General features: G+C 37.0%; 7 protein-coding genes across 7 annotated transcripts; all 7 read left to right on the forward strand.

Annotated features, from left to right (window-relative positions):
* The first annotated feature begins 6 nt into the window (after positions 1-6).
* LOC130744992 (senescence-specific cysteine protease SAG39-like) lies at positions 7-1371 on the forward strand. The gene is given in 7 exon segments (XM_057597148.1): positions 7-113; positions 115-166; positions 168-339; positions 751-1017; positions 1020-1093; positions 1095-1304; positions 1306-1371. Coding segments are annotated over 7 exon segments (948 nt in total).
* A 2431-nt stretch (positions 1372-3802) lies between these two features.
* LOC130747264 (senescence-specific cysteine protease SAG39-like) lies at positions 3803-5127 on the forward strand. The gene is made up of 2 exons (XM_057600141.1): positions 3803-4292; positions 4389-5127. Exons 1-2 carry the CDS (start codon positions 3857-3859, stop codon positions 4976-4978), a joined length of 1026 nt encoding a protein of 341 aa, XP_057456124.1. The 5' UTR covers positions 3803-3856; the 3' UTR covers positions 4979-5127.
* A 908-nt stretch (positions 5128-6035) lies between these two features.
* LOC130747265 (exosome complex component RRP41-like) lies at positions 6036-7469 on the forward strand. Its single transcript, XM_057600142.1, has 4 exons — positions 6036-6239; positions 6567-6645; positions 6764-6866; positions 6959-7469. The coding sequence occupies exons 1-4, from the start codon at positions 6107-6109 to the stop codon at positions 7136-7138; spliced, it is 495 nt and encodes a 164-aa protein (XP_057456125.1). The 5' UTR covers positions 6036-6106; the 3' UTR covers positions 7139-7469.
* A 2931-nt stretch (positions 7470-10400) lies between these two features.
* Positions 10401-16443, forward strand: LOC130747267 (pentatricopeptide repeat-containing protein At1g62670, mitochondrial-like). Its single transcript, XM_057600143.1, has 2 exons — positions 10401-15608; positions 15705-16443. Exon 1 carries the CDS (start codon positions 10619-10621, stop codon positions 12245-12247), a length of 1629 nt encoding a protein of 542 aa, XP_057456126.1. The 5' UTR covers positions 10401-10618; the 3' UTR covers positions 12248-15608; positions 15705-16443.
* On the forward strand, positions 15167-16294 carry LOC130744993 (senescence-specific cysteine protease SAG39-like). Its single transcript, XM_057597149.1, has 2 exons — positions 15167-15482; positions 15705-16294. Exons 1-2 carry the CDS (start codon positions 15167-15169, stop codon positions 16292-16294), a joined length of 906 nt encoding a protein of 301 aa, XP_057453132.1.
* An 824-nt stretch (positions 16444-17267) lies between the features above and the next one.
* Positions 17268-18559, forward strand: LOC130747269 (exosome complex component RRP41-like). The gene is made up of 4 exons (XM_057600145.1): positions 17268-17484; positions 17813-17891; positions 18010-18112; positions 18205-18559. The coding sequence occupies exons 1-4, from the start codon at positions 17352-17354 to the stop codon at positions 18382-18384; spliced, it is 495 nt and encodes a 164-aa protein (XP_057456128.1). The 5' UTR covers positions 17268-17351; the 3' UTR covers positions 18385-18559.
* A 3086-nt stretch (positions 18560-21645) lies between these two features.
* On the forward strand, positions 21646-24064 carry LOC130747268 (pentatricopeptide repeat-containing protein At1g62670, mitochondrial-like). The gene has a single exon (XM_057600144.1). It carries the CDS (start codon positions 21864-21866, stop codon positions 23490-23492), a length of 1629 nt encoding a protein of 542 aa, XP_057456127.1. The 5' UTR covers positions 21646-21863; the 3' UTR covers positions 23493-24064.
* Positions 24065-26436: the final 2372 nt, after the last annotated feature.

A 26436-nucleotide genomic window follows, 5' to 3' on the forward strand; every position in this document is an offset into this window, starting at 1 on the left:
GTTTCAATGAAAGAGAGGCATGAGCAATGGATGACTCAGTATGGAAAAGTTTACACGGACTCTTATGAGAAAGAATTGCGGTCCAATATATTCAAAGAAAACGTTCAACGCATAAGCCTTTAACAATGCTGGAAACAAGCCTTACAAGCTAGGCATCAACCAAATTTGCTGATCTCACAAATGAGGAATTCAAAGCCAGAAACAGATTCAAGGGTCACATGTGCTCCAATTCAACAAGGACACCAACATTCAAGTATGAAGATGTGTCTTCAGTGCCCGCTTCATTAGATTGGAGACAGAAAGGAGCTGTCACACCTATTAAGGACCAAGGCCAATGTGGTATGTGTCCTGAACCAACTAACAAAAGTTTAAACTGTTGGGGAAAACATATAATCATTTTATATTATACTTTTAACACGTCTCCTCACGCAAGAGCCCATTGGGCTTGAAGCGTGAACGAATACACAAATTCACCTACCTTAAGCTCAAACTCAACTTTTTTTATTAGAATAATGAGGGATACAAAAATCGAACTTTGGACCGCTTGATCATACATGCTTGATGCTCCGATCCATGTCATGAATCAATTATCCCAAAAGTTTAAACTGACTGGGTTAAAACACATAGATAACTTTTATATATTTATTTCTAATAGTACATGTTTGTTTAATAGTTCTTTGGAACTCACAAAAAATCAAGAGTGAAGTGTGTGTTTCATAATTAACTCTGCTTTTGTAACTTGTTGTTTAGGATGTTGCTGGGCATTTTCTGCTGTGGCAGCCACAGAAGGAATCACCAAGTTGAGTACCGGAAAATTGATCTCTTTATCAGAGCAAGAGCTAGTTGATTGTGACACAAAGGGTGTGGACCAAGGTTGTGAAGGGGGTCTAATGGATGATGCCTTCAAATTTATCATGCAAAACAAAGGACTCAACACGGAATCCAAGTACCCATACAAGGGTGTTGATGCAACATGCAATGCAAATGCAGAAGCCAAAGATGCAGCAAGCATTAAGGGTTTGAGGATGTCCCTGCCAACAGTGAGAGTGCACTGCTCAAAGCTGTTGCTAATCAACCTATTTCTGTGGCTATTGGATGCTAGTGGATCCGAGTTTCAATTTTATTCTAGTGGTGTCTTCACTGGATCATGTGGCACTGAGTTGGATCATGGTGTCACTGCTGTAGGGTATGGAAGTGATGGTGGAACCAAATATTGGTTGGTCAAGAATTCATGGGGAGAACAGTGGGGCGAACAAGGATACATTAGGATGCAGAGAGATGTTGCTGCTGAAGAAGGCTTGTGGCGGCATTGCAATGCAAGCTTCTTACCCCACTGGCATAATGTTAAATTTTCTACTAAACTACATGTAATAGGTTTGAGTGGCTTACAAGAAATTATAGGTTCAACCTTGTGTAAGAAAACTATGTAATTATAATTATACGTGTTTTAATATATATACAAAAAGGTAAACTATACTGTACATTGCTCACTTCCTGCAATCAATTTCAGTAATAAAATTGAATCTTATATTCTACTTCCTTTATTTGGAGCAAGGATGCAATAGTAGGATCTGAGTAGAGAATTATAGTATCCATTTCTAAAACTGTATTTCTGTAAATTATGCATACAATCGCGTGGATAGCAACTTCTGTTTCCGTACCTTTGCCAGTTCTGATAATTAGCAAAAGAGTGTTTGCTGCTAGATCCTGACACTCAACCAACCATAATTGAGGTGGTTCAGATTCTTCCAAGTATTTCCCTAGACAAATCTAGGAGGAGAAGAAAATTCCAACGAGCCTTTTTCAGGTGAACACATTTACTATTATATTTTCAGTTCTCAACTGCAGCATATCTAGTTTATTCATTATTTTGAAATGGAGAGTTTGATCCCCTTGACTTCAAAATGTGATGGCTCGTATGCATCAGAAGAGGAAATGGTAGACCTAACTGAGCCTCGGTATGGATCATTTTGCTAGACAAATGCCAATATCCCTTGAAAATATTCAATTGACATGGGTAGAGATGTAGAAGTCCAAAGAACTTATTTTGTGATTGCTGGTACAGTGCAGCTCTGTTGCTTGTACTACCAGCTATTGTGCATAACTCCATGGGATATCTATCGTAGGGGATGCTGCAATCTGGTTTTGAAATTATGTAAAAAAATCACTTTTGTTTTGAAAGGAATAGCACACAGGTGTTATTAGATATATTCTTGTATAGAGAAGCATATGATGGTAGGAGATTCTGGTTCTTCTTTATTTGGTCATATAAATGAATGTTTTACAATTTTATTTCCGGACTTAACTCTTTAAAGCGAGGGAGTCACTTTAGAAGATAAAATAAACAATCATAACTGTTGATTGACAAATTAATGATCGAGAAGTGATCACAAATTCAACCTGGCCTTCTCAATGAACAATTGTGATGGTTTACTTTAATCTTAAAGTAACTCCCTTACTTTAGAGCCTAGGTGCTAAAATCTTTATTTGGTATTGGGACTATTAACCTATGAAATAGTTGAACTGAAATTTCCCAACACAGGTTAAGTAAACTTTGTCTGCTGACATTGCATAAAAGGTTAAGAAACCAGTATTTATTCACTTTGAAAGAAGTTTGTATTGTAGCAAGTTTCAGCCATCAATTAATCAAATGACAGGAATAGGCCCTTCTCCTTTTCTTGAGTATGTTTACCTGTGTTTATTGATAGGCTACAGGTTTTGTGTTGTTTATATGATGAGTGTTAACCAATCATAGATTTTGGGGATTGATTTTATATATACATGGATCTAGGAAATCATTATATATACAGGAACTTAGGAAATACCTTACCAAATAATCCACAATTTTGGTGGTGATCTATATTCCCCATTATATGTAACATTTCAACAGTAAAATAAAAAAGAGAATTACGTTCTCTAGAAATGCTGGATAGGTTGCTCTAAACTGAGTTTGTCTGTAAAATGGGAGTGTATTCACTATTACTATAATTTTAAGTGCACTTCTTAACTTGTAAAATTTTAGAGGTAAATACATCCTTATTTTCTCAATTTATTGTCCCAGGTTTCTTCTACCCCCTTGAAGTTAAGTTTGTCATTTAGCAGCAATGTAATATTGTAATAGTCGTTTTTAACTAATCAGCTGCTAATCTGTCCCATTATGTGTCAAATGCCATAACCAGACATAATTTTGGAAGAATACAATTTTGGTCCTTTATGTTTTAAGGGACAAAAAATGAATCTTTCAATCGTCTCTCAAGATACTTTATTTTTTCGGTGTTAAGGTATCCCCACAACAGATAGTCATGAAACTAATCCCCTCCCCACAATCTGTTTAGATTTAAGGGGAAAAAAATAAATGATAATGCACAAAAATTAAAAGATAACTTATTTAAGGAGGGAAGAAAATCGTAATGTACAAAACTTTAAAATTAACTAATCTTAAAATAAAAAGTACAAACATCTTAAACTTGAAAAGTCATTAACATAAGATTTAAAAACGTTAAATACTAAGTGTCTAAACTCTTAAGGCTATTTTATAATACAGAAGACCTCTATTCTAATTCCAACTAATGTTGCCATAATATGTCTCACCTTGTTGTGTTGTTCATCTCCAATATCTTTCCATTACATAAACACTAGTTGATTCCACTACGCAGGTGTAGCTTTGATAGTTAATTTGTCATCATAGTAAAAGCCTTAATCTTGGGTCATATTCAGACAGTTTTCTAAGGTACGTTGATGAGCATGTAATGTTAAAACCAGAACAAATTTTCTGATATATATACCCTAGTTGATCTTTGGGACCAACACATCTACTTCTTCACATTTCACTTAGTACTTGTTTTCCATCACTGCCATGGCTTCCAAAACTGTACTTAACATCACTTCATTGACTTTGCTTCTTGTGTTTGGATTCTTGTCTTTTGAGGCCAATGCTCGCACTCTTGAAGATGCTTCAATGCATGAGAGGCATGAGCAATGGATGGCTCAGTATGGAAAAGTCTACAAGGACTCTTATGAGAAAGAGTTGCGGTCCAAGATATTCAAAGAAAACGTTCAACGCATAGAAGCCTTTAACAATGCTGGAAACAAGTCTTACAAGCTAGGCATCAACCAATTTGCTGATCTCACAAATGAGGAATTCAAAGCCAGAAATAGATTCAAGGGTCACATGTGCTCCAATTCTACAAGGACACCAACATTTAAGTATGAACATGTGACATCAGTGCCAGCTTCATTAGATTGGAGGCAGAAAGGAGCTGTCACACCCATTAAGGACCAAGGCCAATGTGGTATGTTTTTTATGATTCTTTGAAATAAAACTCACATAAATCAATAGTTAATTGTATGTTTCCTGATTAACTTTGCCTTTGTAATTCATTATTTAGGATGTTGCTGGGCATTTTCTGCTGTGGCAGCAACAGAAGGTATCACCAAGCTGAGTACTGGCAAATTGATCTCTTTATCCGAGCAAGAGCTAGTTGATTGTGACACAAAGGGTGTGGACCAAGGTTGTGAAGGGGGTCTAATGGATGATGCCTTCAAATTTATAATGCAAAACAAAGGACTCAACACAGAAGCCAAGTACCCATACCAGGGTGTTGATGCAACATGCAATGCAAATGCAGAAGCCAAAGATGCAGCCAGCATTAAGGGGTTTGAGGATGTCCCTGCCAACAGTGAGAGTGCACTGCTCAAAGCTGTTGCTAATCAACCTATTTCTGTGGCTATTGATGCTAGCGGATCTGAGTTTCAATTTTATTCAAGTGGTGTCTTCACTGGATCATGTGGCACTGAATTGGATCATGGTGTCACTGCTGTTGGGTATGGAAGTGATGGTGGAACCAAATATTGGTTGGTCAAGAATTCATGGGGAGAACAGTGGGGTGAACAAGGATACATTAGGATGCAGAGAGATGTTGCTGCTGAAGAAGGCTTGTGCGGCATTGCAATGCAGGCTTCTTACCCCACTGCATAGTTGTTAAACTTTGCTACTAAACTATGTGTAATAGTAATGGGTTTGTATAGCTTACAAGAAATTATAGGTCCAAACCTTGTATCACTATTGTATATGTAATTATATTTGTATGTGTTTAATATCTATACAAAAAGGTAACTTATACTTTATTTTGCTCAGTTCCCGCAAATCAATTCGGGTGCATTAAATTGAACCTTATATTCTATCTGCATTATTTGGAGTAGGGATGGCAATGGAAGGATTTGAGTGGGAGGATTAGAGTTGTAAGAAATAATTCATAACCAAGAGATCAACTAAGACCTTAACAAAATTAAAGAACAAATCAAGTGAAGAGCAAACCTCATACATCCATTTTTATTATCTACACCCCTAGTCTCATTTTTATTCTTAAAATTTTAAGAGAACTCTTTTCTAGCGTTACTTTTTTTTTGTCTTAATCAAGCTATTCTCACAATCAGTTAGCTAATTCATCGCCTCACGGTCAGCGCATTAAACAGTAGGGTACTAATTAATGCGTTTTTTCCTTTGAGATTTGAATCCTTAATCACTTACTTAAGGGACGAAGTCTGAACCACTAAGCAAACTCACATGACTTCTAGGGTCTACTTGTTTTTTTTTGTGAATATGAAAAATAAGCAAAAGAGCTAAACGCTAACATCTCCCTAGCCAATAAGGGCAAAACTAAATCAGGAGGAGTCACTAAATCTATCATAGCACACTGAGACTGTCTCCGCGCCAACTCCTCCCAAGCAATCCACAGGTGCATAGGCTTCACAAGGCACATGCTGGATACAAACTTCCCAAGCATGCGAGAGCAAAAGGTGCAAGTCAAGCAAACAGAGCAAAGCACTACTATACACGTGAAAATCAAACCGGTTAAAAGAACTTTTAAATGATTGATAAAAAATAAAATAATTTGTTTTCTGGTGAATTAAAAATGTTTAAAAGAAAATTTGAGCCCAGGCCTATGAAAAACGGCCCAATGAGTAACTGTGTTTCCCAAAACGCACCGTTTCTTGTTCGGACATTTACATCATGTGAAAAACAAATCAACAAACATTAGGAAGTGAAGCAAAGAAACCTGGTACTACTAGTAGTAGTGAAGAAGCCACTCACCGCCGTTGGGTAATGGCCGGCAAAGCTGGAGCCACTCCGGCGACATACTCGCCGTCTCCGACCACCGATAAGAAGAAAACTTCTCTCATCAAGGAAGATTGGGTCCGACCCGATGGCCGCGGCTTCCACCAGTGCAGACCTGCCTGTAATGCAATTACTTGCAACCCTAATGACATTTGGTTCATCACAATAGTTTATTTGTTTATTAATCTTTGTTTCATTCAGCATAGTGTAAGGTTTTTATATGTAAATGTAATGTATATAGTTTATACTCTTTAGTTGTTTCTGATACAGCAAGAGGACAGTTTCTATTAGCTGATTGCATGATTAATTATGAATGTAAGGGTCTAATTGCATGAATTTTGAGTTGCATGTGATTATGTGAAGTCATGGAAGAAGATTAGATAACTTTGATTGTGTTTTAGTTGCACTATTTTATGGTTAAAGCACACTAATATTTGGTGACTTGCAGTTTTCAGGACTGGTGCTGTGAATGCTGCATCAGGATCTGCTTATGCTGAGTTTGGAAACACAAAAGTCATTGTATCTGTGTGAGTGCTTTCTTTTAAGTTTGCACTTCAATCACCTTGTTGTAGAATCCTGTTTTTGTTTGTTATGTTTTTCTTCCTAATGCGAGTTTTATTTATTTATTTGTATTTGTTAATTTAGTTTTGGGCCGAGAGAAAGCAAGAAGGCCATGCTGTACAGTGATGTAGGGCGTCTGAATTGCAATGTCAGCTATACAACGTTTGCAACTCCAGTTCGTGGACAGGTATATAAAATGTTTATTCTTGTAATTTTTGCATTATTCTACTTCTTGGATATATCAAGTAGCTTTTAATATCTTATATCTCACAAAGTTAGGGTTCAGACCACAAAGATTACTCTGCGATGCTTGATAAAGCTTTGGGGGGTGCAATAATATTGGAATCTTTCCCCAAGACGACTGTGGATGTTTTTGCACTGGTGCTGGAATCTGGCGGAAGTAAGCTTAAATTTTCATATTTGGTTTCATATGTAATTCATCATGATATTGTTTTCTAGGGTTTGAATTGTAAGGGAAAAAATGTGCTGCCTGAATGTATATTAGAAGAAATACAATAGAAAAGGAAGTCTAAGTTTATAGTTATTTTTGTGTTACCTTGTCATTCAATGATTGCTTTGCTTCAATTGGTGTTGGAAGAGGCATTTTGCATTAGCATATATTTGTTTGGTACTTTGGTTAACTACGAGGTGTGATTCAGTTGGTACTTGGTAGCCTAAGCTACACAGCAGTGAAGTTCACCCGCTATGCAGGTGTTTGAATCTCAATAGACACACCTTGTGGTCAAAGTGACGACATGGGGCACCTGAGTGGGGACCATTCCCACACTTTTAGGTGTTGGGATAGCTCATGGGAAACAAAAACTGTAGTTTCTTTGGTGCAATTAGTTTAATCCATATATTATTCGACAGAGGCAGCTATGTACATAAGGGGTTACAAAATATGCTGTTGTGTACATATGGTGCCCCTGCTTCTTCCCCCCCCCCCCGGTACCCCCACCCCATAAGTGAGCTGTTTTTATGGACACTTTAAACGTAAATATTATGAAAGAGATACAGTCTTTTTGGTAGTCTGGTTCTTAGAGAACTTGATAGAGATGCAGCTACATCCTTTGGATTTTATAATTGGAAGAGAGTAATAATGAATTATTCTGCTTAATATTTGGATCCGTTAGAGTTACAATTTAGTTGAATATCTAAGCAAAAAATGTTCTACCTGATTTTGGAGGGCTCTCGTCGACCTCGGGGTCGTCCTCGTAAATCGGAGAGTGTGGCTCTTGATGTTGCGCCGCAGTCGTCTAGTCCCCCCACTCCTTCCGGCCCGTATTTCACGCGTGCAACGAAAGCTTGGTTTTTGGCAAAGTCCGTAGGCATGTCTTTTCCGGGTAGTGATGAAGAGGCCATTAGAGGGTTGGCAGTGGATCTTAAAGAAAATTTTCCGTATATGCGTTAGGTTTTTTGTGCTGTCTCTTTTGGGTGTGTGTTTTTGTTCTTTGGGTGGTTTTGTGTTTTCTTTTGCTTTTCCATTCCCGTTGGGTTGTACCTTCCTTTGATTTATTGAATAATATCCATTTTGCTCTAAAAAAAATCAATAACAAGTTTATTTTTAAAAAAAAAGTTACTATTTTTTCCAAGGTATAAGCTTCCCCACTCTATGAATTACTATATCAAATTTAACTTTCCTCTTTTTTTTAGGTAATTTAACTTTCCTCTGAGTTTAAAAAAAAAAAGAACTTTCCTCTGGTGTTTCAAAAAAAGAAGGGTTAAACTTGAAAACCGTCCTTGAACTTTAAGCGAGATTTGATTTCCGTCCCTCGCCGGAAAATCTCCCTAGAGACGCCCTTAGACTACCTTTTTTGTTTGGAAACCGTCATTGCCGCCGGTTTACCTCCGGCTGTCGTGCCAAGTTGGCAGTTTTTTGCCTAAGTGGACATGCCACGTAATTTCATTAAATGACGTTTTTTTTTTTTTAAAAAAAAAGCTTTCTCTTTCAGATAATCAGATCCTCTTCCTCTTGGGGGTTAGATTTCCCACCCCACTACTAGATTTCACACCCCTCATTTTCGGATTTTTAAGTTCCGAATTATTTCAGAATTTTATATTCCAAAATTAATTCGTGATTTATATATTCGGCAGTATAAAATACAATATAACACCTCACTTTTGAGTGGGAAAATACTTCAGATTTTTAAGTTCTAAAACATTTCGGAAATTAAGTTTCCAAAAGTGTTTTAAGTGGGGTGACATTTCTAATGGGTGGGGTGACAAATCCAATCCCCCTTCCTCTTTCATCTTTCTCTTCATCTTTTGAATTTCCATCCAATCCTCAAACTCACTGGACTTTGGAACCAAAGACGGGATCCAAATCCAACACAAATCCTCAAATCCTCCTAAACCTCAACCTCCACCCATCAGATCGGAGAGAAGAGGAAGAGATTGAGAGAAATTTGGAGACGACGGTGAGAGATCTAAGATGGTGTCTTGCTCTCCTTCTTCTTCTTCTTCCTCTTCTCCTTCTTCTGGGTTTTGGGGAATTTTCTTCTTTACTCTGGTTCTCTAAAAAAGCTTCAAATTTTGGTCAGGCAATGGATGTTTCCAGAAGGGAGGCGCAATGGTGTAGGTGAAGGTTGTTCATTTGTATGAATTTTGTGGTATTTTTTTTCTTTCTAGGGTTATTCTGGATTTGGGGTTTCTGGGTTGAGATTATTGGGTTGTGGGCTTGGGATTTTTGAGTTGTTGTTTCTGGATTTGGGATTTGAGAGTGGTGGCGCGGTGTTGTTGGGGTGGTGGTTGGATGGGGTTGCAGTGGGGTGGGGAATTGGGGTTGTTGGAACGTGGTTTCTGGGTTGGATGGTTGTTTCTGGTTTCTGGATTGTTTATGGGTTGGATGGTGGTGTTTTATGAGTTTGTTCTTTTCACTAAATGCTTGGATTTTATGTATCAAGACTAGATTTACATTAAGGTGGTGATGGTGCCGCTGTGTATGTTTTGGTTGCCTTTGTGAAGGAGTGGTTCAAGAAAATCATATATTGAAGAAGCAATATATTGAATGTGGGACATGAAGCAATATATTGAAGAATGAACATTATTTTTTGGGCATTGATGAACACTGATTTTTTGGGCATGGATGAACATTGATTTTCTGATTTTTTGGTTTGAGGAAGTTTGAATTTGTGGTTTATATTTTTGGTTGGTGCTTGTTTGTTGGGGTTTTGAAATTGAAGTTTTATGATGAAGATGATGAAAGCTTTGATGGAGAAGGAGGAGGTTAAGATGAATGAAGATGATAAAATGATGAAGATTCAAAGTTTTACTTATTTAATGTTAATTAATATGTTTTGTATTTTAAAAAGAAAAAAATAAATTAATTATGATGAGGTAAATTTATAATTTAAATGAAAAACAAAAACAAATCCACATGTATTCATTAATTGACATGACACGACACTGCCATATTAGCTCACCGTGACACTTGGGCATGACGGTTGGAGCTCGATCGACGACAAAGATGGTTTCCAAACAAAAAATGTAGTTGGAGGGCGTCCATAGGAAGATTTTCCGGCGAGGGAGGAAAATCAAATCTCGCTCAAAGTTCAGGGACGGTTTTCACATTTATCCCAAAAAAGAAAATCTTTCCTCCTTAGAGAATTTGAGTCCTTGTACAGTGATACTTTAGGCCTTTAGTTTTGTTCGTTTATTTGAGAAACCAAAATAAATAACATTGTGATATAGTGAATAGTTTGAAGAGGTGGGAGTGGTGAACAGTGAATAGCTACATCAACATTTAATTATAGAATGGGACTAAAACTGAAGTAAGTAGTGAGCAAATTCATAATATGTAAATTGTAGGGACCCAAACCAATTTTAAACCTTAACATTTAACAAAATCTGAGTGAGCGAACCACTCAATACTCATCCAAACTCCACACCCAGCGTCAGCAACCTCCGCTTGGCCGCCCCTTCCTTCTTTTCAGTGTTACAATGTTCTTTGTAAGATTAAGGAGCTTTCACTCTTTTCCTAATCTCTCTTTTCTTCGTAACTTTCACTCTCACTCTCAGCCCCATTCATTTCACAATCCTGGTGATGCTGTCTCCTTCTTCAATCGCTTACTCCAAATGCATCCTACCCCACCCATCTTCGAATTCGGCAAGGTTTTAACTTTCCTCGTCAAGACGGAGCATTACTCCACCGCTATATCCCTTTCTCGCCAAATGGAATCTAGTGGAATTGCGCCAAACATTGTTACTCTCAGCATTTTGATCAATTGCTACTGCTACCTAGGTCAAATTACTTCAGCCTTTTCTGTACTGGCCAACATTCTCAAGAGAGGTTATCAGCCTGATACCACCACTTTGAATACTCTCATCAAAGGTCTCTGTCTTCACGGCAAGCTCCACAGAGCTCTGCAATTTCATGATGACGTGCTGGCAAAGGGATTTCTGTTGGATCAAGTCAGTTACGGGACCTTGATCAATGGGCTATGTAAAATTGGGGAAACAAGAGCTGCTTTGGAGTTGCTTAGGCAGATTCAAGGGCGAGGGATTAAACCTAATGTGGTAATGTACAGCACCATCATTGATAGCCTGTGTAAAGATAAACTTGTAAGTCATGCTTGCAATTTATTTTCTGAAATGCTTGCCAAGGGAATATCTCCTAATGTTGTCACGTACAGTGCTTTAATATATGGCTTTTGCATTGTTGGTCAATTGAAACAAGCAATTCGTTTGTTAGATGAAATGACTATGAAAAACATCGACCCAAATATTTATACTTATAATATATTGGTCGATGCTTTAGGTAAGGAAGGGAAGGTGAGAGAAGCTAAGAACATGTTAGCTGTGATGATGAAACAGGGTGTGAAACCTAATGTTGTTACTTATAGTTCCTTGATGGATGGGTATTGCCTAGTTAATGAAGTAAGCAAGGCCAAATATATATTCTGCGAAATGGCTCAACGAGGAGAGACTCCAGATGTTCATAGCTACAATATCATAATCAATGGACTATGTAAGATTAAAATGGTTGATGAAGCCTTGAATCTCCTTGCAGAAATGGATTACAAAAAGGTTGTTCCTGATACAGTTACCTACAATTCTCTTATTAATGGTTTATGCAAAACAGAGAGAGTCTCTCATGCTTGGGAGCTCATGGATGAGATGCATGTTAAAGGTCAACCAGCTAATATAATCACTTATAATTCTTTAGTAGATGCATTATGCAAAAGCCATCACTTTGACAAGGCAATTGCATTAATGAAGAAAATCAAAGACCAGGGTATTCAGCCAAATTTATGCACATACAATATACTTATGGATGGACTATGCAAAGCTGGAAGACTTAGGAATGCGCAAGAGATTTTTCAGGTTCTTGTGACTAAAGGCTATCATATAGATGCCGTTACTTATAATGTTATGATCAGTGGGCTTTGTAAAGAAGGCTTGTTTGATGAAGCGTTGGCCTTACTGTCAAAAATGGAAAATGAGGGATGTATTCCAAATGCTATAACTTTTGAAACAATTATTCATTCACTCTTTGAAAAAGGTGAAAATGACAAGGCTGAGAAACTTCTTCGTGAAATGATTGCTAGAGGTCTACTGGAAAAAATTTAGATACACACGGAAAAGGATGATGGACTACACAATGGGCTCACTTTCTCCATAGCTAAAAGTCATGTGTTCTTACTTGTTAGGTTCATTTTGATATTTGATATTGTAACAATAACAATGATTGATTTGTTCATTATGAGTATTGACATAACTATCCTTTTGGTAAGAGAAGCTTCGTTGCAGTGGTTGGAGTTGTTTTAGTGTGACTAGGAGGCCTCATATTCAATAGAACCAATCAATCCCAAATGCAATGTAAGGAGGATGCCTATATAGACGCACAAATAACCATCGTTGTTTTTTCTCAATGTACTGTCAATGTGCTTCATCTACAAAGCTTAAAGAAGCATCATTACTTGAAACCAGACATGATTAAGTTGATTTTATTCCCCAAATTGGATATTAGAAGTTAGAACTTGATATTTCTTTTGCAGTATATTTCTTGTATATATTTTATAGAATGGGAACAGAAAAGTAAACATGAAGTTTATTGTTTTAGTAATAGTGTCGACTGTTGTCCGATGAAAAAAGTGCTGCCATCATCTGATGTAAATCCTGATGCGGCTATACCAGCTCAGCTCTCATCTGGTGCATATAGATTGTTCATTCAAATCACACAACTCAATGGTAAAATTAACTTAGGGTGAGGTTCTAATTAATTTATTATATCCATAAAATACGTCAGATATCAGGTTTTCTTTAAGACCAAACCTGATATCGGACGGTATCTGAATCATAATTTCTAGCATTGTGCTTTTTGTCCCTGTTATTTTTTTACCTGTTTTAAACTTGCTATTTTTTTACTAAGCTGCATAACAGTATATCAGAATCAATGGCTGAAGCTTCCTTGCTTGATGCTTCCACTATACTTATGCTAATTAGCAAGTAAATTTAAGTTCTTGATTTGGAGGGCCGGCCGGCTTATTATTGCATGGATTGGCAGCATTCGTTCTAAAAAAAGAAGGGTCTTACCGAGAAATGCTCTTAAATCTCTAGCCATTGGTAACTAATCCAATGATTACTATTACAATATTTATGTGCTCTGTTTCTTGTATAATGTATTGTTTTGAATTTCAAAAGCTCTGCTATAAAGATAGATATCTTATATTCGCTTCATGCTTGCCTCATGCTTTGGTAATTAATTCAACTGCTCTCTATCATAGAATAGAACCATTTTTGTTTGTATATATGGAGCTTAAATATGAAGTTTTTCATATATGGTGTTGGTCCTCAGTCATTGTTAACTAAAAGAAACCCATGTTTGGTTGATTGATTGGTGTTGGGGCCTCCTTTATTTATAGGTCACCTGTAAGTACCACATTAGACTCTCTTTGTCTATGATGTAAATTTGAAACTACTAGTTCAGTAAATAAAATTTTCTAGTAATCGAAGTGTAAAATGCATGTGAATTGGGCTGGAGTATATGCACTACTCTCATCCTACTGACCTGGTAGAGGCAGTTATGATTTGGTTAGATTACACATGTTTGTATATATATGGAGCTTAAATATGAAGTTTATCATATAAATATTGAACTCTGTTTGATTCAGTATTACAATTCATTCTCTCAATCCCGTTTTTTTTTTTCTTATTCTTTTGCTTTTCTTCATTTACCCCTTACTCTGGAGTGATTTCCAATTTCCATTAATAAAGCTAATTTTTAGTCAATGAGATATATGTGCAAGGGGATACTTGAACTGGAACATAGATGATTCACCAAAAGAAATTCTTCTTGGTTGGTTTGAGAATGAAGTTGAAAATGGTGGTCTCTATTATGTGAGAGATACTCTATATTTTCCTCCAGATGCAGGTAATAATCATTGGAAGCTTAATTATTAAAGTAGTTCTGTCTTGTTAAATATGCTAGAAGCTTGAAAAACGTCTTCATATTTTGGTCAGATTTCATTATTTCAGACTAAAATACGTGGTTGAACAAGTTTTCACTCAAGACTGGATCACAAGCACTGAGTTTGGAACTAACATTTTGTTTCATGAAGTGTTGCTTTTCCTAAAAGATATTTGATCAATGGTTGAAACTTAATTATGATCATGTTGTGCATTGAACCCTTGCGTGTTGAAAAAAGGGTCTATTATTGGTTGCCTTACCTTGCATTTGCGAGAGGATCAGTCCACAACTTGAACTTATGATCTCCTAGTAGTAGTCACATGGCAGCAACTGGTCACAAGGTTGTATAAGAATTTCTCTATGCCTCTGGTTGGTTGGAGAATATATTAGCTGACCGAACTGAGTCTAAAGAAGATTTCTCAATTATATTGTTCCTTCCCTCCTATGATAAGGTTGCAATTAATATTTGCAACAAAGGTCATACTTTATTAACTAAATCTACTCCTTTCTGGCATGACTTGCACTTCACTGTGAACATTGTTGGGTTTTGTTCTTCTGTTCAAATAAGTTGAAAGTTTGATGAATTTTTCAGGATCTGGCCTAAAGGGACTTGCTCTCTTCTAATGCAACCACTGTTACAAGTTTCTATTGATAGTGCTATTGGCTTGCAAAAACCTTTGGGAGTTTTTCTGCTTTTAATATTTAAGACAGAGCCTGGCTTGCAGCTGTTGCAAGCACTTGATAGTTATTCTAATTCCAATTAATGTTGCCATAATCTGTCTTACCTTGTTGTGTTGTTCATCTCCAATATCTTTCCTTTACATAAACACTAGTTGATTCCACTAGCAGGTTAGCTTTGATAGTTAATTTGTCATCATATTAAAAGCCTTAATCTTGGGTCATATTCAGAAAGTTTTCTAAGGTACGTTGATGAGCATGTAATGTTAAAACCAGAACAAATTTTCTGATATATATACCCTAGTTGATTTCTGATATATATACCCTAGTTGATCTTTGGGACCAACACACCTACTTTCTCACATTTCACTAAGCACTTATTTTCCATTGTCATCGCTGCCATGGCTTCCAAAACTCTACTCCACATTACTTCATTTGCATTGGCATTGCTTCTTGTGCTTGGATTCTTAGCTTTTGAGGCCAATGCTCGCACTCTCGAAGATGCTTCAATGCATGAGAGGCATCAGCAATGGATGACTCAGTATGGAAAAGTTTACAAGGACTCTTACGAGATGGAGTTGCGGTACCAGATATTCAAAGAAAATGTGAAACGCATCGAAGCCTTTAACAATGCTGGAAACAAGTCTTACAAGCAAGGCATCAACCAATTTGCTGATCTCACAAATGAGGAATTCAAAGCCAGAAACAGATTCAAGGGTCACATGTGCTCCAATTCTACAAGGACACCAACATTTAAGTATGAACATGTGACATCCGTGCCAGCTTCATTAGATTGGAGGTAGAAAGGAGCTGTCACACCCATTAAGGACCAAGGCCAATGTGGTATGTTTTTTATGGTTCTTTGAAATAAAACTCACATAAATCAATAGTTAATTGTATGTTTCCTGATTAACTTTGCCTTTGTAATTCATTATTTAGGATGTTGCTGGGCATTTTCTGCTGTGGCAGCAACAGAAGGTATCACCAAGCTGAGTACTGGCAAATTGATCTCTTTATCCGAGCAAGAGCTAGTTGATTGTGACACAAAGGGTGTGGACCAAGGTTGTGAAGGGGGTCTAATGGATGATGCCTTCAAATTTATAATGCAAAACAAAGGACTCAACACAGAAGCCAAGTACCCATACAAGGGTGTTGATGCAACATGCAATGCAAATGCAGAAGCCAAAGATGCAGCCAGCATTAAGGGGTTTGAGGATGTCCCTGCCAACAGTGAGAGTGCACTGCTCAAAGCTGTTGCTAATCAACCTATTTCTGTGGCTATTGATGCTAGTGGATCTGAGTTTCAATTTTATTCAAGTGGTGTCTTCACTGGATCATGTGGCACTGAATTGGATCATGGTGTCACTGCTGTTGGGTATGGAAGTGATGGTGGAACCAAATATTGGTTGGTCAAGAATTCATGGGGAGAACAGTGGGGCGAACAAGGATACATTAGGATGCAGAGAGATGTTGCTGCTGAAGAAGGCTTGTGCGGCATTGCAATGCAGGCTTGTTACCCCACTGCATAGTTGTTAAACTTTAATACTAAACTATGTGTAATAGTAATGGGTTTGTATAGCTTACAAGAAATTATAGGTCCAAACCTTGTATCACTATTGTATATGTAATTATATTTGTATGTGTTTAATATCTATACAAAAAGGTAACTTATACTTTATTTTGCTCAGTTCCCGCAAATCAATTCGGGTGCATTAAATTGAACCTTATATTATATCTGCATTATTTGGAGTAGGGATGGCAATGGAAGGATTTGAGTGGGAGGATTATAGTTGTAAGAAATAATTCATAACCAAGAGATCAACTAAGACCTTAACAAAATTAAAGAACAAATCAAGTGAAGAGCAAACCTCATACATCCATTTTTATTATCTACACCCGCAGTCTCACTTTTATTCTTAAAAATTTTAAGAGAACTCTTTTTTAGCGTTTGCTTTTTTTTTTTTGTCTTAACTAAGATATCCTCACAATTAGTTAGTTGAGACTAATTTATCGCCTCACAATCAACACATTAAACAGTAGGGGGTTGATCAATGAGTTTTTTTATCATTCGCAAGATTTTTTAAGGGACGAAATCTGAACCACTACTAACAAAAGAGGCAAGCAACATCTATTTCTGCCCGATTAGGAAAAATAAACAAAAGAACTACAACACTAACAAATCCCTAGTCAATAAGGGTAAAACTAAATCAATAGGAGTCACACTAAATCCGTCATAGCACATTAAGACTCTGCGCCTTCTCCTGCCAAGCAATCCGCAGGTGCATTGGCTTCACGAGGCACATGTTAGAGCAAAAGGTGCAAATCCAGCAAAGCACTACCACACACAAGAAAATCAAACCCGTTATAAGAACTTTTTTTGTCAATTAAAAATGTTTAAAAGAAAATTTGAGCCCAGGCCTATGAAAAAAAAAACGGCCCAATGAGTTACTGTGTTTCCCAAAACGCACCGTTTCTTGTTCGGACATTTACATCATGTGAAAAACAAAACAACAAACATTAGGAAGTGAAGCAAAGAAACCTGGTACTACTAGTAGTAGTGAAGAAGCCACTCACCGCCGTTGGGTAATGGCCGGCAAAGCTGGAGCCACTCCGGCGACATACTCGCCGTCTCCGACCACCGATAAGAAGAAAACTTCTCTCATCAAGGAAGATTGGGTCCGACCCGATGGCCGCGGCTTCCACCAGTGCAGACCTGCCTGTAATGCAATTACTTGCAACCCTAATGACATTTGGTTCATCACAATAGTTTATTTGTTTATTAATCTTTGTTTCATTCAGCATAGTGTAAGGTTTTTATATGTAAATGTAATGTATATAGTTTATACTCTATAGTTGTTTCTGATACAGGAAGTGGACAGTTTCTATTATGCTGATTGCATGATTGATTATGTACGTAAGGGTCTAATTGCATGAATTTTGAGGTGCATGTGATTATGTGAAGTCATGGAAGAAGATTAGATAACTTTGATTGTGTTTTAGATGCACTATTTTATGGTTAAAGCACACTAATATTTGGTGACTTGCAGTTTTCAGGACTGGTGCTGTGAATGCTGCATCAGGATCTGCTTATGCTGAGTTTGGAAACACAAAAGTCATTGTATCTGTGTGAGTGCTTTCTTTTAAGTTTGCACTTCAATCACCTTGTTGTAGAATCCTGTTTTTGTTTGTTATGTTTTTCTTCCTAATGTGAGTTTTATTTATTTATTTGTATTTGTTAATTTAGTTTTGGGCCGAGAGAAAGCAAGAAGGCCATGCTGTACAGTGATGTAGGGCGTCTGAATTGCAATGTCAGCTATACAACGTTTGCAACTCCAGTTCGTGGACAGGTATATAAAATGTTTATTCTTGTAATTTTTGCATTATTCTACTTCTTGGATATATCAAGTAGCTTTTAATATCTTATATCTCACAAAGTTAGGGTTCAGACCACAAAGATTACTCTGCGATGCTTGATAAAGCTTTGGGGGGTGCAATAATATTGGAATCTTTCCCCAAGACGACTGTGGATGTTTTTGCACTGGTGCTGGAATCTGGCGGAAGTAAGCTTAAATTTTCATATTTGGTTTCATATGTAATTCATCATGATATTGTTTTCTAGGGTTTGAATTGTAAGGGAAAAAATGTGCTGCCTGAATGTATATTAGAAGAAATACAATAGAAAAGGAAGTCTAAGTTTATAGTTATTTTTGTGTTACCTTGTCATTCAATGATTGCTTTGCTTCAATTGGTGTTGGAAGAGGCATTTTGCATTAGCATATATTTGTTTGGTACTTTGGTTAACTACGAGGTGTGATTCAGTTGGTACTTGGTAGCCTAAGCTACACAGCAGTGAAGTTCACCCGCTATGCAGGTGTTTGAATCTCAATAGACACACCTTGTGGTCAAAGTGACAACATGGGGCACCTGAGTGGGGACCATTCCCACACTTTTAGGTGTTGGGATAGCTCATGGGAAACAAAAACTGTAGTTTCTTTGGTGCAATTAGTTTAATCCATATATTATTCGACAGAGGCAGCTATGTACATAAGGGGTTACAAAATATGCTGTTGTGTACATATGGTGCCCCTGCTTCTTTCCCTCCCCCCCCCCCCGTACCCCCACCCCATAAGTGAGCTGTTTTTATGGACACTTTAAACGTAAATATTATGAAAGAGATAGTCTTTTTGGTAGTCTGGTTCTTAGAGAACTTGATAGAGATGCAGCTACATCCTTTGGATTTTATAATTGGAAGAGAGTAATAATGAATTATTCTGCTTAATATTTGGATCCGTTAGAGTTACACTTTAGTTGAATATCTAAGCAAAAAATGTTCTACCTGATTTTGGAGGGCTCTCGTCGACCTCGGGGTCGTCCTCGTAAATCGGAGAGTGTGGCTCTTGATGTTGCGCCGCAGTCGTCTAGTCCCCCCACTCCTTCCGGCCCGTATTTCACGCGTGCAACGAAAGCTTGGTTTTTGGCAAAGTCCGTAGGCATGTCTTTTCCGGGTAGTGATGAAGAGGCCATTAGAGGGTTGGCAGTGGATCTTAAAGAAAATTTTCCGTATATGCGTTAGGTTTTTTGTGCTGTCTCTTTTGGGTGTGTTTTTGTTCTTTGGGTGGTTTTGTGTTTTCTTTTGCTTTTCCATTCCCGTTGGGTTGTACCTTCCTTTGATTTATTGAATAATATCCATTTTGCTCTAAAAAAAATCAATAACAAGTTTATTTTAAAAAAAAAAGTTACTATTTTTTCCAAGGTATAAGCTTCCCCACTCTATGAATTACTATATCAAATTTAACTTTCCTCTTTTTTTTAGGTAATTTAACTTTCCTCTGAGTTTAAAAAAAAAAAGAACTTTCCTCTGGTGTTTCAAAAAAAGAAGGGTTAAACTTGAAAACCGTCCTTGAACTTTAAGCGAGATTTGATTTCCGTCCCTCGCCGGAAAATCTCCCTAGAGACGCCCTTAGACTACCTTTTTTGTTTGGAAACCGTCATTGCCGCCGGTTTACCTCCGGCTGTCGTGCCAAGTTGGCAGTTTTTTGCCTAAGTGGACATGCCACGTAATTTCATTAAATGACGTTTTTTTTTTTAAAAAAAAAAGCTTTCTCTTTCAGATAATCAGATCCTCTTCCTCTTGGGGGTTAGATTTCCCACCCCACTACTAGATTTCACACCCCTCATTTTCGGATTTTTAAGTTCTGAATTATTTCAGAATTTTATATTCCAAAATTAATTCGTGATTTATATATTCGGCAGTATAAAATACAATATAACACCTCACTTTTGAGTGGGAAAATACTTCAGATTTTTAAGTTCTAAAACATTTCGGAAATTAAGTTTCCAAAAGTGTTTTAAGTGGGGTGACATTTCTAATGGGTGGGGTGACAAATCCAATCCCCCTTCCTCTTTCATCTTTCTCTTCATCTTTTGAATTTCCATCCAATCCTCAAACTCACTGGACTTTGGAACCAAAGACGGGATCCAAATCCAACACAAATCCTCAAATCCTCCTAAACCTCAACCTCCACCCATCAGATCGGAGAGAAGAGGAAGAGATTGAGAGAAATTTGGAGACGACGGTGAGAGATCTAAGATGGTGTCTTGCTCTCCTTCTTCTTCTTCTTCCTCTTCTCCTTCTTCTGGGTTTTGGGGAATTTTCTTCTTTACTCTGGTTCTCTAAAAAAGCTTCAAATTTTGGTCAGGCAATGGATGTTTCCAGAAGGGAGGCGCAATGGTGTAGGTGAAGGTTGTTCATTTGTATGAATTTTGTGGTATTTTTTTTCTTTCTAGGGTTATTCTGGATTTGGGGTTTCTGGGTTGAGATTATTGGGTTGTGGGCTTGGGATTTTTGAGTTGTTGTTTCTGGATTTGGGATTTGAGAGTGGTGGCGCGGTGTTGTTGGGGTGGTGGTTGGATGGGGTTGCAGTGGGGTGGGGAATTGGGGTTGTTGGAACGTGGTTTCTGGGTTGGATGGTTGTTTCTGGTTTCTGGATTGTTTATGGGTTGGATGGTGGTGTTTTATGAGTTTGTTCTTTTCACTAAATGCTTGGATTTTATGTATCAAGACTAGATTTACATTAAGGTGGTGATGGTGCCGCTGTGTATGTTTTGGTTGCCTTTGTGAAGGAGTGGTTCAAGAAAATCATATATTGAAGAAGCAATATATTGAATGTGGGACATGAAGCAATATATTGAAGAATGAACATTATTTTTTGGGCATTGATGAACACTGATTTTTTGGGCATGGATGAACATTGATTTTCTGATTTTTTGGTTTGAGGAAGTTTGAATTTGTGGTTTATATTTTTGGTTGGTGCTTGTTTGTTGGGGTTTTGAAATTGAAGTTTTATGATGAAGATGATGAAAGCTTTGATGGAGAAGGAGGAGGTTAAGATGAATGAAGATGATAAAATGATGAAGATTCAAAGTTTTACTTATTTAATGTTAATTAATATGTTTTGTATTTTAAAAAGAAAAAAATAAATTAATTATGATGAGGTAAATTTATAATTTAAATGAAAAACAAAAACAAATCCACATGTATTCATTAATTGACATGACACGACACTGCCATATTAGCTCACCGTGACACTTGGGCATGACGGTTGGAGCTCGATCGACGACAAAGATGGTTTCCAAACAAAAAATGTAGTTGGAGGGCGTCCATAGGAAGATTTTCCGGCGAGGGAGGAAAATCAAATCTCGCTCAAAGTTCAGGGACGGTTTTCACATTTATCCCAAAAAAGAAAATCTTTCCTCCTTAGAGAATTTGAGTCCTTGTACAGTGATACTTTAGGCCTTTAGTTTTGTTCGTTTATTTGAGAAACCAAAATAAATAACATTGTGATATAGTGAATAGTTTGAAGAGGTGGGAGTGGTGAACAGTGAATAGCTACATCAACATTTAATTATAGAATGGGACTAAAACTGAAGTAAGTAGTGAGCAAATTCATAATATGTAAATTGTAGGGACCCAAACCAATTTTAAACCTTAACATTTAACAAAATCTGAGTGAGCGAACCACTCAATACTCATCCAAACTCCACACCCAGCGTCAGCAACCTCCGCTTGGCCGCCCCTTCCTTCTTTTCAGTGTTACAATGTTCTTTGTAAGATTAAGGAGCTTTCACTCTTTTCCTAATCTCTCTTTTCTTCGTAACTTTCACTCTCACTCTCAGCCCCATTCATTTCACAATCCTGGTGATGCTGTCTCCTTCTTCAATCGCTTACTCCAAATGCATCCTACCCCACCCATCTTCGAATTCGGCAAGGTTTTAACTTTCCTCGTCAAGACGGAGCATTACTCCACCGCTATATCCCTTTCTCGCCAAATGGAATCTAGTGGAATTGCGCCAAACATTGTTACTCTCAGCATTTTGATCAATTGCTACTGCTACCTAGGTCAAATTACTTCAGCCTTTTCTGTACTGGCCAACATTCTCAAGAGAGGTTATCAGCCTGATACCACCACTTTGAATACTCTCATCAAAGGTCTCTGTCTTCACGGCAAGCTCCACAGAGCTCTGCAATTTCATGATGACGTGCTGGCAAAGGGATTTCTGTTGGATCAAGTCAGTTACGGGACCTTGATCAATGGGCTATGTAAAATTGGGGAAACAAGAGCTGCTTTGGAGTTGCTTAGGCAGATTCAAGGGCGAGGGATTAAACCTAATGTGGTAATGTACAGCACCATCATTGATAGCCTGTGTAAAGATAAACTTGTAAGTCATGCTTGCAATTTATTTTCTGAAATGCTTGCCAAGGGAATATCTCCTAATGTTGTCACGTACAGTGCTTTAATATATGGCTTTTGCATTGTTGGTCAATTGAAACAAGCAATTCGTTTGTTAGATGAAATGACTATGAAAAACATCGACCCAAATATTTATACTTATAATATATTGGTCGATGCTTTAGGTAAGGAAGGGAAGGTGAGAGAAGCTAAGAACATGTTAGCTGTGATGATGAAACAGGGTGTGAAACCTAATGTTGTTACTTATAGTTCCTTGATGGATGGGTATTGCCTAGTTAATGAAGTAAGCAAGGCCAAATATATATTCTGCGAAATGGCTCAACGAGGAGAGACTCCAGATGTTCATAGCTACAATATCATAATCAATGGACTATGTAAGATTAAAATGGTTGATGAAGCCTTGAATCTCCTTGCAGAAATGGATTACAAAAAGGTTGTTCCTGATACAGTTACCTACAATTCTCTTATTAATGGTTTATGCAAAACAGAGAGAGTCTCTCATGCTTGGGAGCTCATGGATGAGATGCATGTTAAAGGTCAACCAGCTAATATAATCACTTATAATTCTTTAGTAGATGCATTATGCAAAAGCCATCACTTTGACAAGGCAATTGCATTAATGAAGAAAATCAAAGACCAGGGTATTCAGCCAAATTTATGGACATACAATATACTTATGGATGGACTATGCAAAGCTGGAAGACTTAGGAATGCGCAAGAGATTTTTCAGGTTCTTGTGACTAAAGGCTATCATATAGATGCCGTTACTTATAATGTTATGATCAGTGGGCTTTGTAAAGAAGGCTTGTTTGATGAAGCGTTGGCCTTACTGTCAAAAATGGAAAATGAGGGATGTATTCCAAATGCTATAACTTTTGAAACAATTATTCATTCACTCTTTGAAAAAGGTGAAAATGACAAGGCTGAGAAACTTCTTCGTGAAATGATTGCTAGAGGTCTACTGGAAAAAATTTAGATACACACGGAAAAGGATGATGGACTACACAATGGGCTCACTTTCTCCATAGCTAAAAGTCATGTGTTCTTACTTGTTAGGTTCATTTTGATATTTGATATTGTAACAATAACAATGATTGATTTGTTCATTATGAGTATTGACATAACTATCCTTTTGGTAAGAGAAGCTTCGTTGCAGTGGTTGGAGTTGTTTTAGTGTGACTAGGAGGCCTCATATTCAATAGAACCAATCAATCCCAAATGCAATGTAAGGAGGATGCCTATATAGACGCACAAATAACCATCGTTGTTTTTTCTCAATGTACTGTCAATGTGCTTCATCTACAAAGCTTAAAGAAGCATCATTACTTGAAACCAGACATGATTAAGTTGATTTTATTCCCCAAATTGGATATTAGAAGTTAGAACTTGATATTTCTTTTGCAGTATATTTCTTGTATATATTTTATAGAATGGGAACAGAAAAGTAAACATGAAGTTTATTGTTTTAGTAATAGTGTCGACTGTTGTCCGATGAAAAAAGTGCTGCCATCATCTGATGTAAATCCTGATGCGGCTATACCAGCTCAGCTCTCATCTGGTGCATATAGATTGTTCATTCAAATCACACAACTCAATGGTAAAATTAACTTAGGGTCAGGTTCTAATTAATTTATTATATCCATAAAATACGTCAGATATCAGGTTTTCTTTAAGACCAAACCTGATATCGGACGGTATCTGAATCATAATTTCTAGCATTGTGCTTTTTGTCCCTGTTATTTTTTTACCTGTTTTAAACTTGCTATTTTTTTACTAAGCTGCATAACAGTATATCAGAATCAATGGCTGAAGCTTCCTTGCTTGATGCTTCCACTATACTTATGCTAATTAGCAAGTAAATTTAAGTTCTTGATTTGGAGGGCCGGCCGGCTTATTATTGCATGGATTGGCAGCATTCGTTCTAAAAAAAGAAGGGTCTTACCGAGAAATGCTCTTAAATCTCTAGCCATTGGTAACTAATCCAATGATTACTATTACAATATTTATGTGCTCTGTTTCTTGTATAATGTATTGTTTTGAATTTCAAAAGCTCTGCTATAAAGATAGATATCTTATATTCGCTTCATGCTTGCCTCATGCTTTGGTAATTAATTCAACTGCTCTCTATCATAGAATAGAACCATTTTTGTTTGTATATATGGAGCTTAAATATGAAGTTTTTCATATATGGTGTTGGTCCTCAGTCATTGTTAACTAAAAGAAACCCATGTTTGGTTGATTGATTGGTGTTGGGGCCTCCTTTATTTATAGGTCACCTGTAAGTACCACATTAGACTCTCTTTGTCTATGATGTAAATTTGAAACTACTAGTTCAGTAAATAAAATTTTCTAGTAATCGAAGTGTAAAATGCATGTGAATTGGGCTGGAGTATATGCACTACTCTCATCCTACTTACCTGGTAGAGGCAGTTATGATTTGGTTAGATTACACATGTTTGTATATATATGGAGCTTAAATATGAAGTTTATCATATAAATATTGAACTCTGTTTGATTCAGTATTACAATTCATTCTCTCAATCCCGTTTTTTTTTTCTTATTCTTTTGCTTTTCTTCATTTACCCCTTACTCTGGAGTGATTTCCAATTTCCATTAATAAAGCTAATTTTTAGTCAATGAGATATATGTGCAAGGGGATACTTGAACTGGAACATAGATGATTCACCAAAAGAAATTCTTCTTGGTTGGTTTGAGAATGAAGTTGAAAATGGTGGTCTCTATTATGTGAGAGATACTCTATATTTTCCTCCAGATGCAGGTAATAATCATTGGAAGCTTAATTATTAAAGTAGTTCTGTCTTGTTAAATATGCTAGAAGCTTGAAAAACGTCTTCATATTTTGGTCAGATTTCATTATTTCAGACTAAAATACGTGGTTGAACAAGTTTTCACTCAAGACTGGATCACAAGCACTGAGTTTGGAACTAACATTTTGTTTCATGAAGTGTTGCTTTTCCTAAAAGATATTTGATCAATGGTTGAAACTTAATTATGATCATGTTGTGCATTGAACCCTTGCGTGTTGAAAAAAGGGTCTATTATTGGTTGCCTTACCTTGCATTTGCGAGAGGATCAGTCCACAACTTGAACTTATGATCTCCTAGTAGTAGTCACATGGCAGCAACTGGTCACAAGGTTGTATAAGAATTTCTCTATGCCTCTGGTTGGTTGGAGAATATATTAGCTGACCGAACTGAGTCTAAAGAAGATTTCTCAATTATATTGTTCCTTCCCTCCTATGATAAGGTTGCAATTAATATTTGCAACAAAGGTCATACTTTATTAACTAAATCTACTCCTTTCTGGCATGACTTGCGATGAATTTTTCAGGATCTGGCCTAAAGGGACTTGCTCTCTTCTAATGCAACCACTGTTACAAGTTTCTATTGATAGTGCTATTGGCTTGCAAAAACCTTTGGGAGTTTTTCTGCTTTTAATATTTAAGACAGAGCCTGGCTTGCAGCTGTTGCAAGCACTTGATAGTTATTCTAATTCCAATTAATGTTGCCATAATCTGTCTTACCTTGTTGTGTTGTTCATCTCCAATATCTTTCCTTTACATAAACACTAGTTGATTCCACTAGCAGGTTAGCTTTGATAGTTAATTTGTCATCATATTAAAAGCCTTAATCTTGGGTCATATTCAGAAAGTTTTCTAAGGTACGTTGATGAGCATGTAATGTTAAAACCAGAACAAATTTTCTGATATATATACCCTAGTTGATTTCTGATATATATACCCTAGTTGATCTTTGGGACCAACACACCTACTTTCTCACATTTCACTAAGCACTTATTTTCCATTGTCATCGCTGCCATGGCTTCCAAAACTCTACTCCACATTACTTCATTTGCATTGGCATTAATCTTTGTTTATTTCAGCATAGTGTAAGGTTTTT

This window comes from Lotus japonicus, chromosome 3, assembly GCF_012489685.1.
Source record: "Lotus japonicus ecotype B-129 chromosome 3, LjGifu_v1.2".
Taxonomy (NCBI): Eukaryota; Viridiplantae; Streptophyta; class Magnoliopsida; order Fabales; family Fabaceae; genus Lotus; species Lotus japonicus.

What these genes read in the sequence shown, in the direction of transcription:
- LOC130747264 (XM_057600141.1), top strand. Translation starts at nt 3,857, where the DNA reads ATGGCTTCCAAAACTGTACTTAACATCACTTCATTGACTTTGCTTCTT. An exon ending in TAAGGACCAAGGCCAATGTG is followed by an intron (nt 4,293 to 4,388) that starts GTATGTTTTTTA and finishes TTCATTATTTAG; the next exon opens with GATGTTGCTGGGCATTTTCT.
- LOC130747265 (XM_057600142.1), top strand. Translation starts at nt 6,107, where the DNA reads ATGGCCGGCAAAGCTGGAGCCACTCCGGCGACATACTCGCCGTCTCCG. An exon ending in ACAAAAGTCATTGTATCTGT is followed by an intron (nt 6,646 to 6,763) that starts GTGAGTGCTTTC and finishes TTGTTAATTTAG; the next exon opens with TTTTGGGCCGAGAGAAAGCA. An exon ending in CAACTCCAGTTCGTGGACAG is followed by an intron (nt 6,867 to 6,958) that starts GTATATAAAATG and finishes TCACAAAGTTAG; the next exon opens with GGTTCAGACCACAAAGATTA.
- LOC130747267 (XM_057600143.1), top strand. Translation starts at nt 10,619, where the DNA reads ATGTTCTTTGTAAGATTAAGGAGCTTTCACTCTTTTCCTAATCTCTCT.
- LOC130744993 (XM_057597149.1), top strand. Translation starts at nt 15,167, where the DNA reads ATGGCTTCCAAAACTCTACTCCACATTACTTCATTTGCATTGGCATTG. An exon ending in AGCCAGAAACAGATTCAAGG is followed by an intron (nt 15,483 to 15,704) that starts GTCACATGTGCT and finishes TTCATTATTTAG; the next exon opens with GATGTTGCTGGGCATTTTCT.
- LOC130747269 (XM_057600145.1), top strand. Translation starts at nt 17,352, where the DNA reads ATGGCCGGCAAAGCTGGAGCCACTCCGGCGACATACTCGCCGTCTCCG. An exon ending in CCACCAGTGCAGACCTGCCT is followed by an intron (nt 17,485 to 17,812) that starts GTAATGCAATTA and finishes GGTGACTTGCAG; the next exon opens with TTTTCAGGACTGGTGCTGTG. An exon ending in CAACTCCAGTTCGTGGACAG is followed by an intron (nt 18,113 to 18,204) that starts GTATATAAAATG and finishes TCACAAAGTTAG; the next exon opens with GGTTCAGACCACAAAGATTA.
- LOC130747268 (XM_057600144.1), top strand. Translation starts at nt 21,864, where the DNA reads ATGTTCTTTGTAAGATTAAGGAGCTTTCACTCTTTTCCTAATCTCTCT.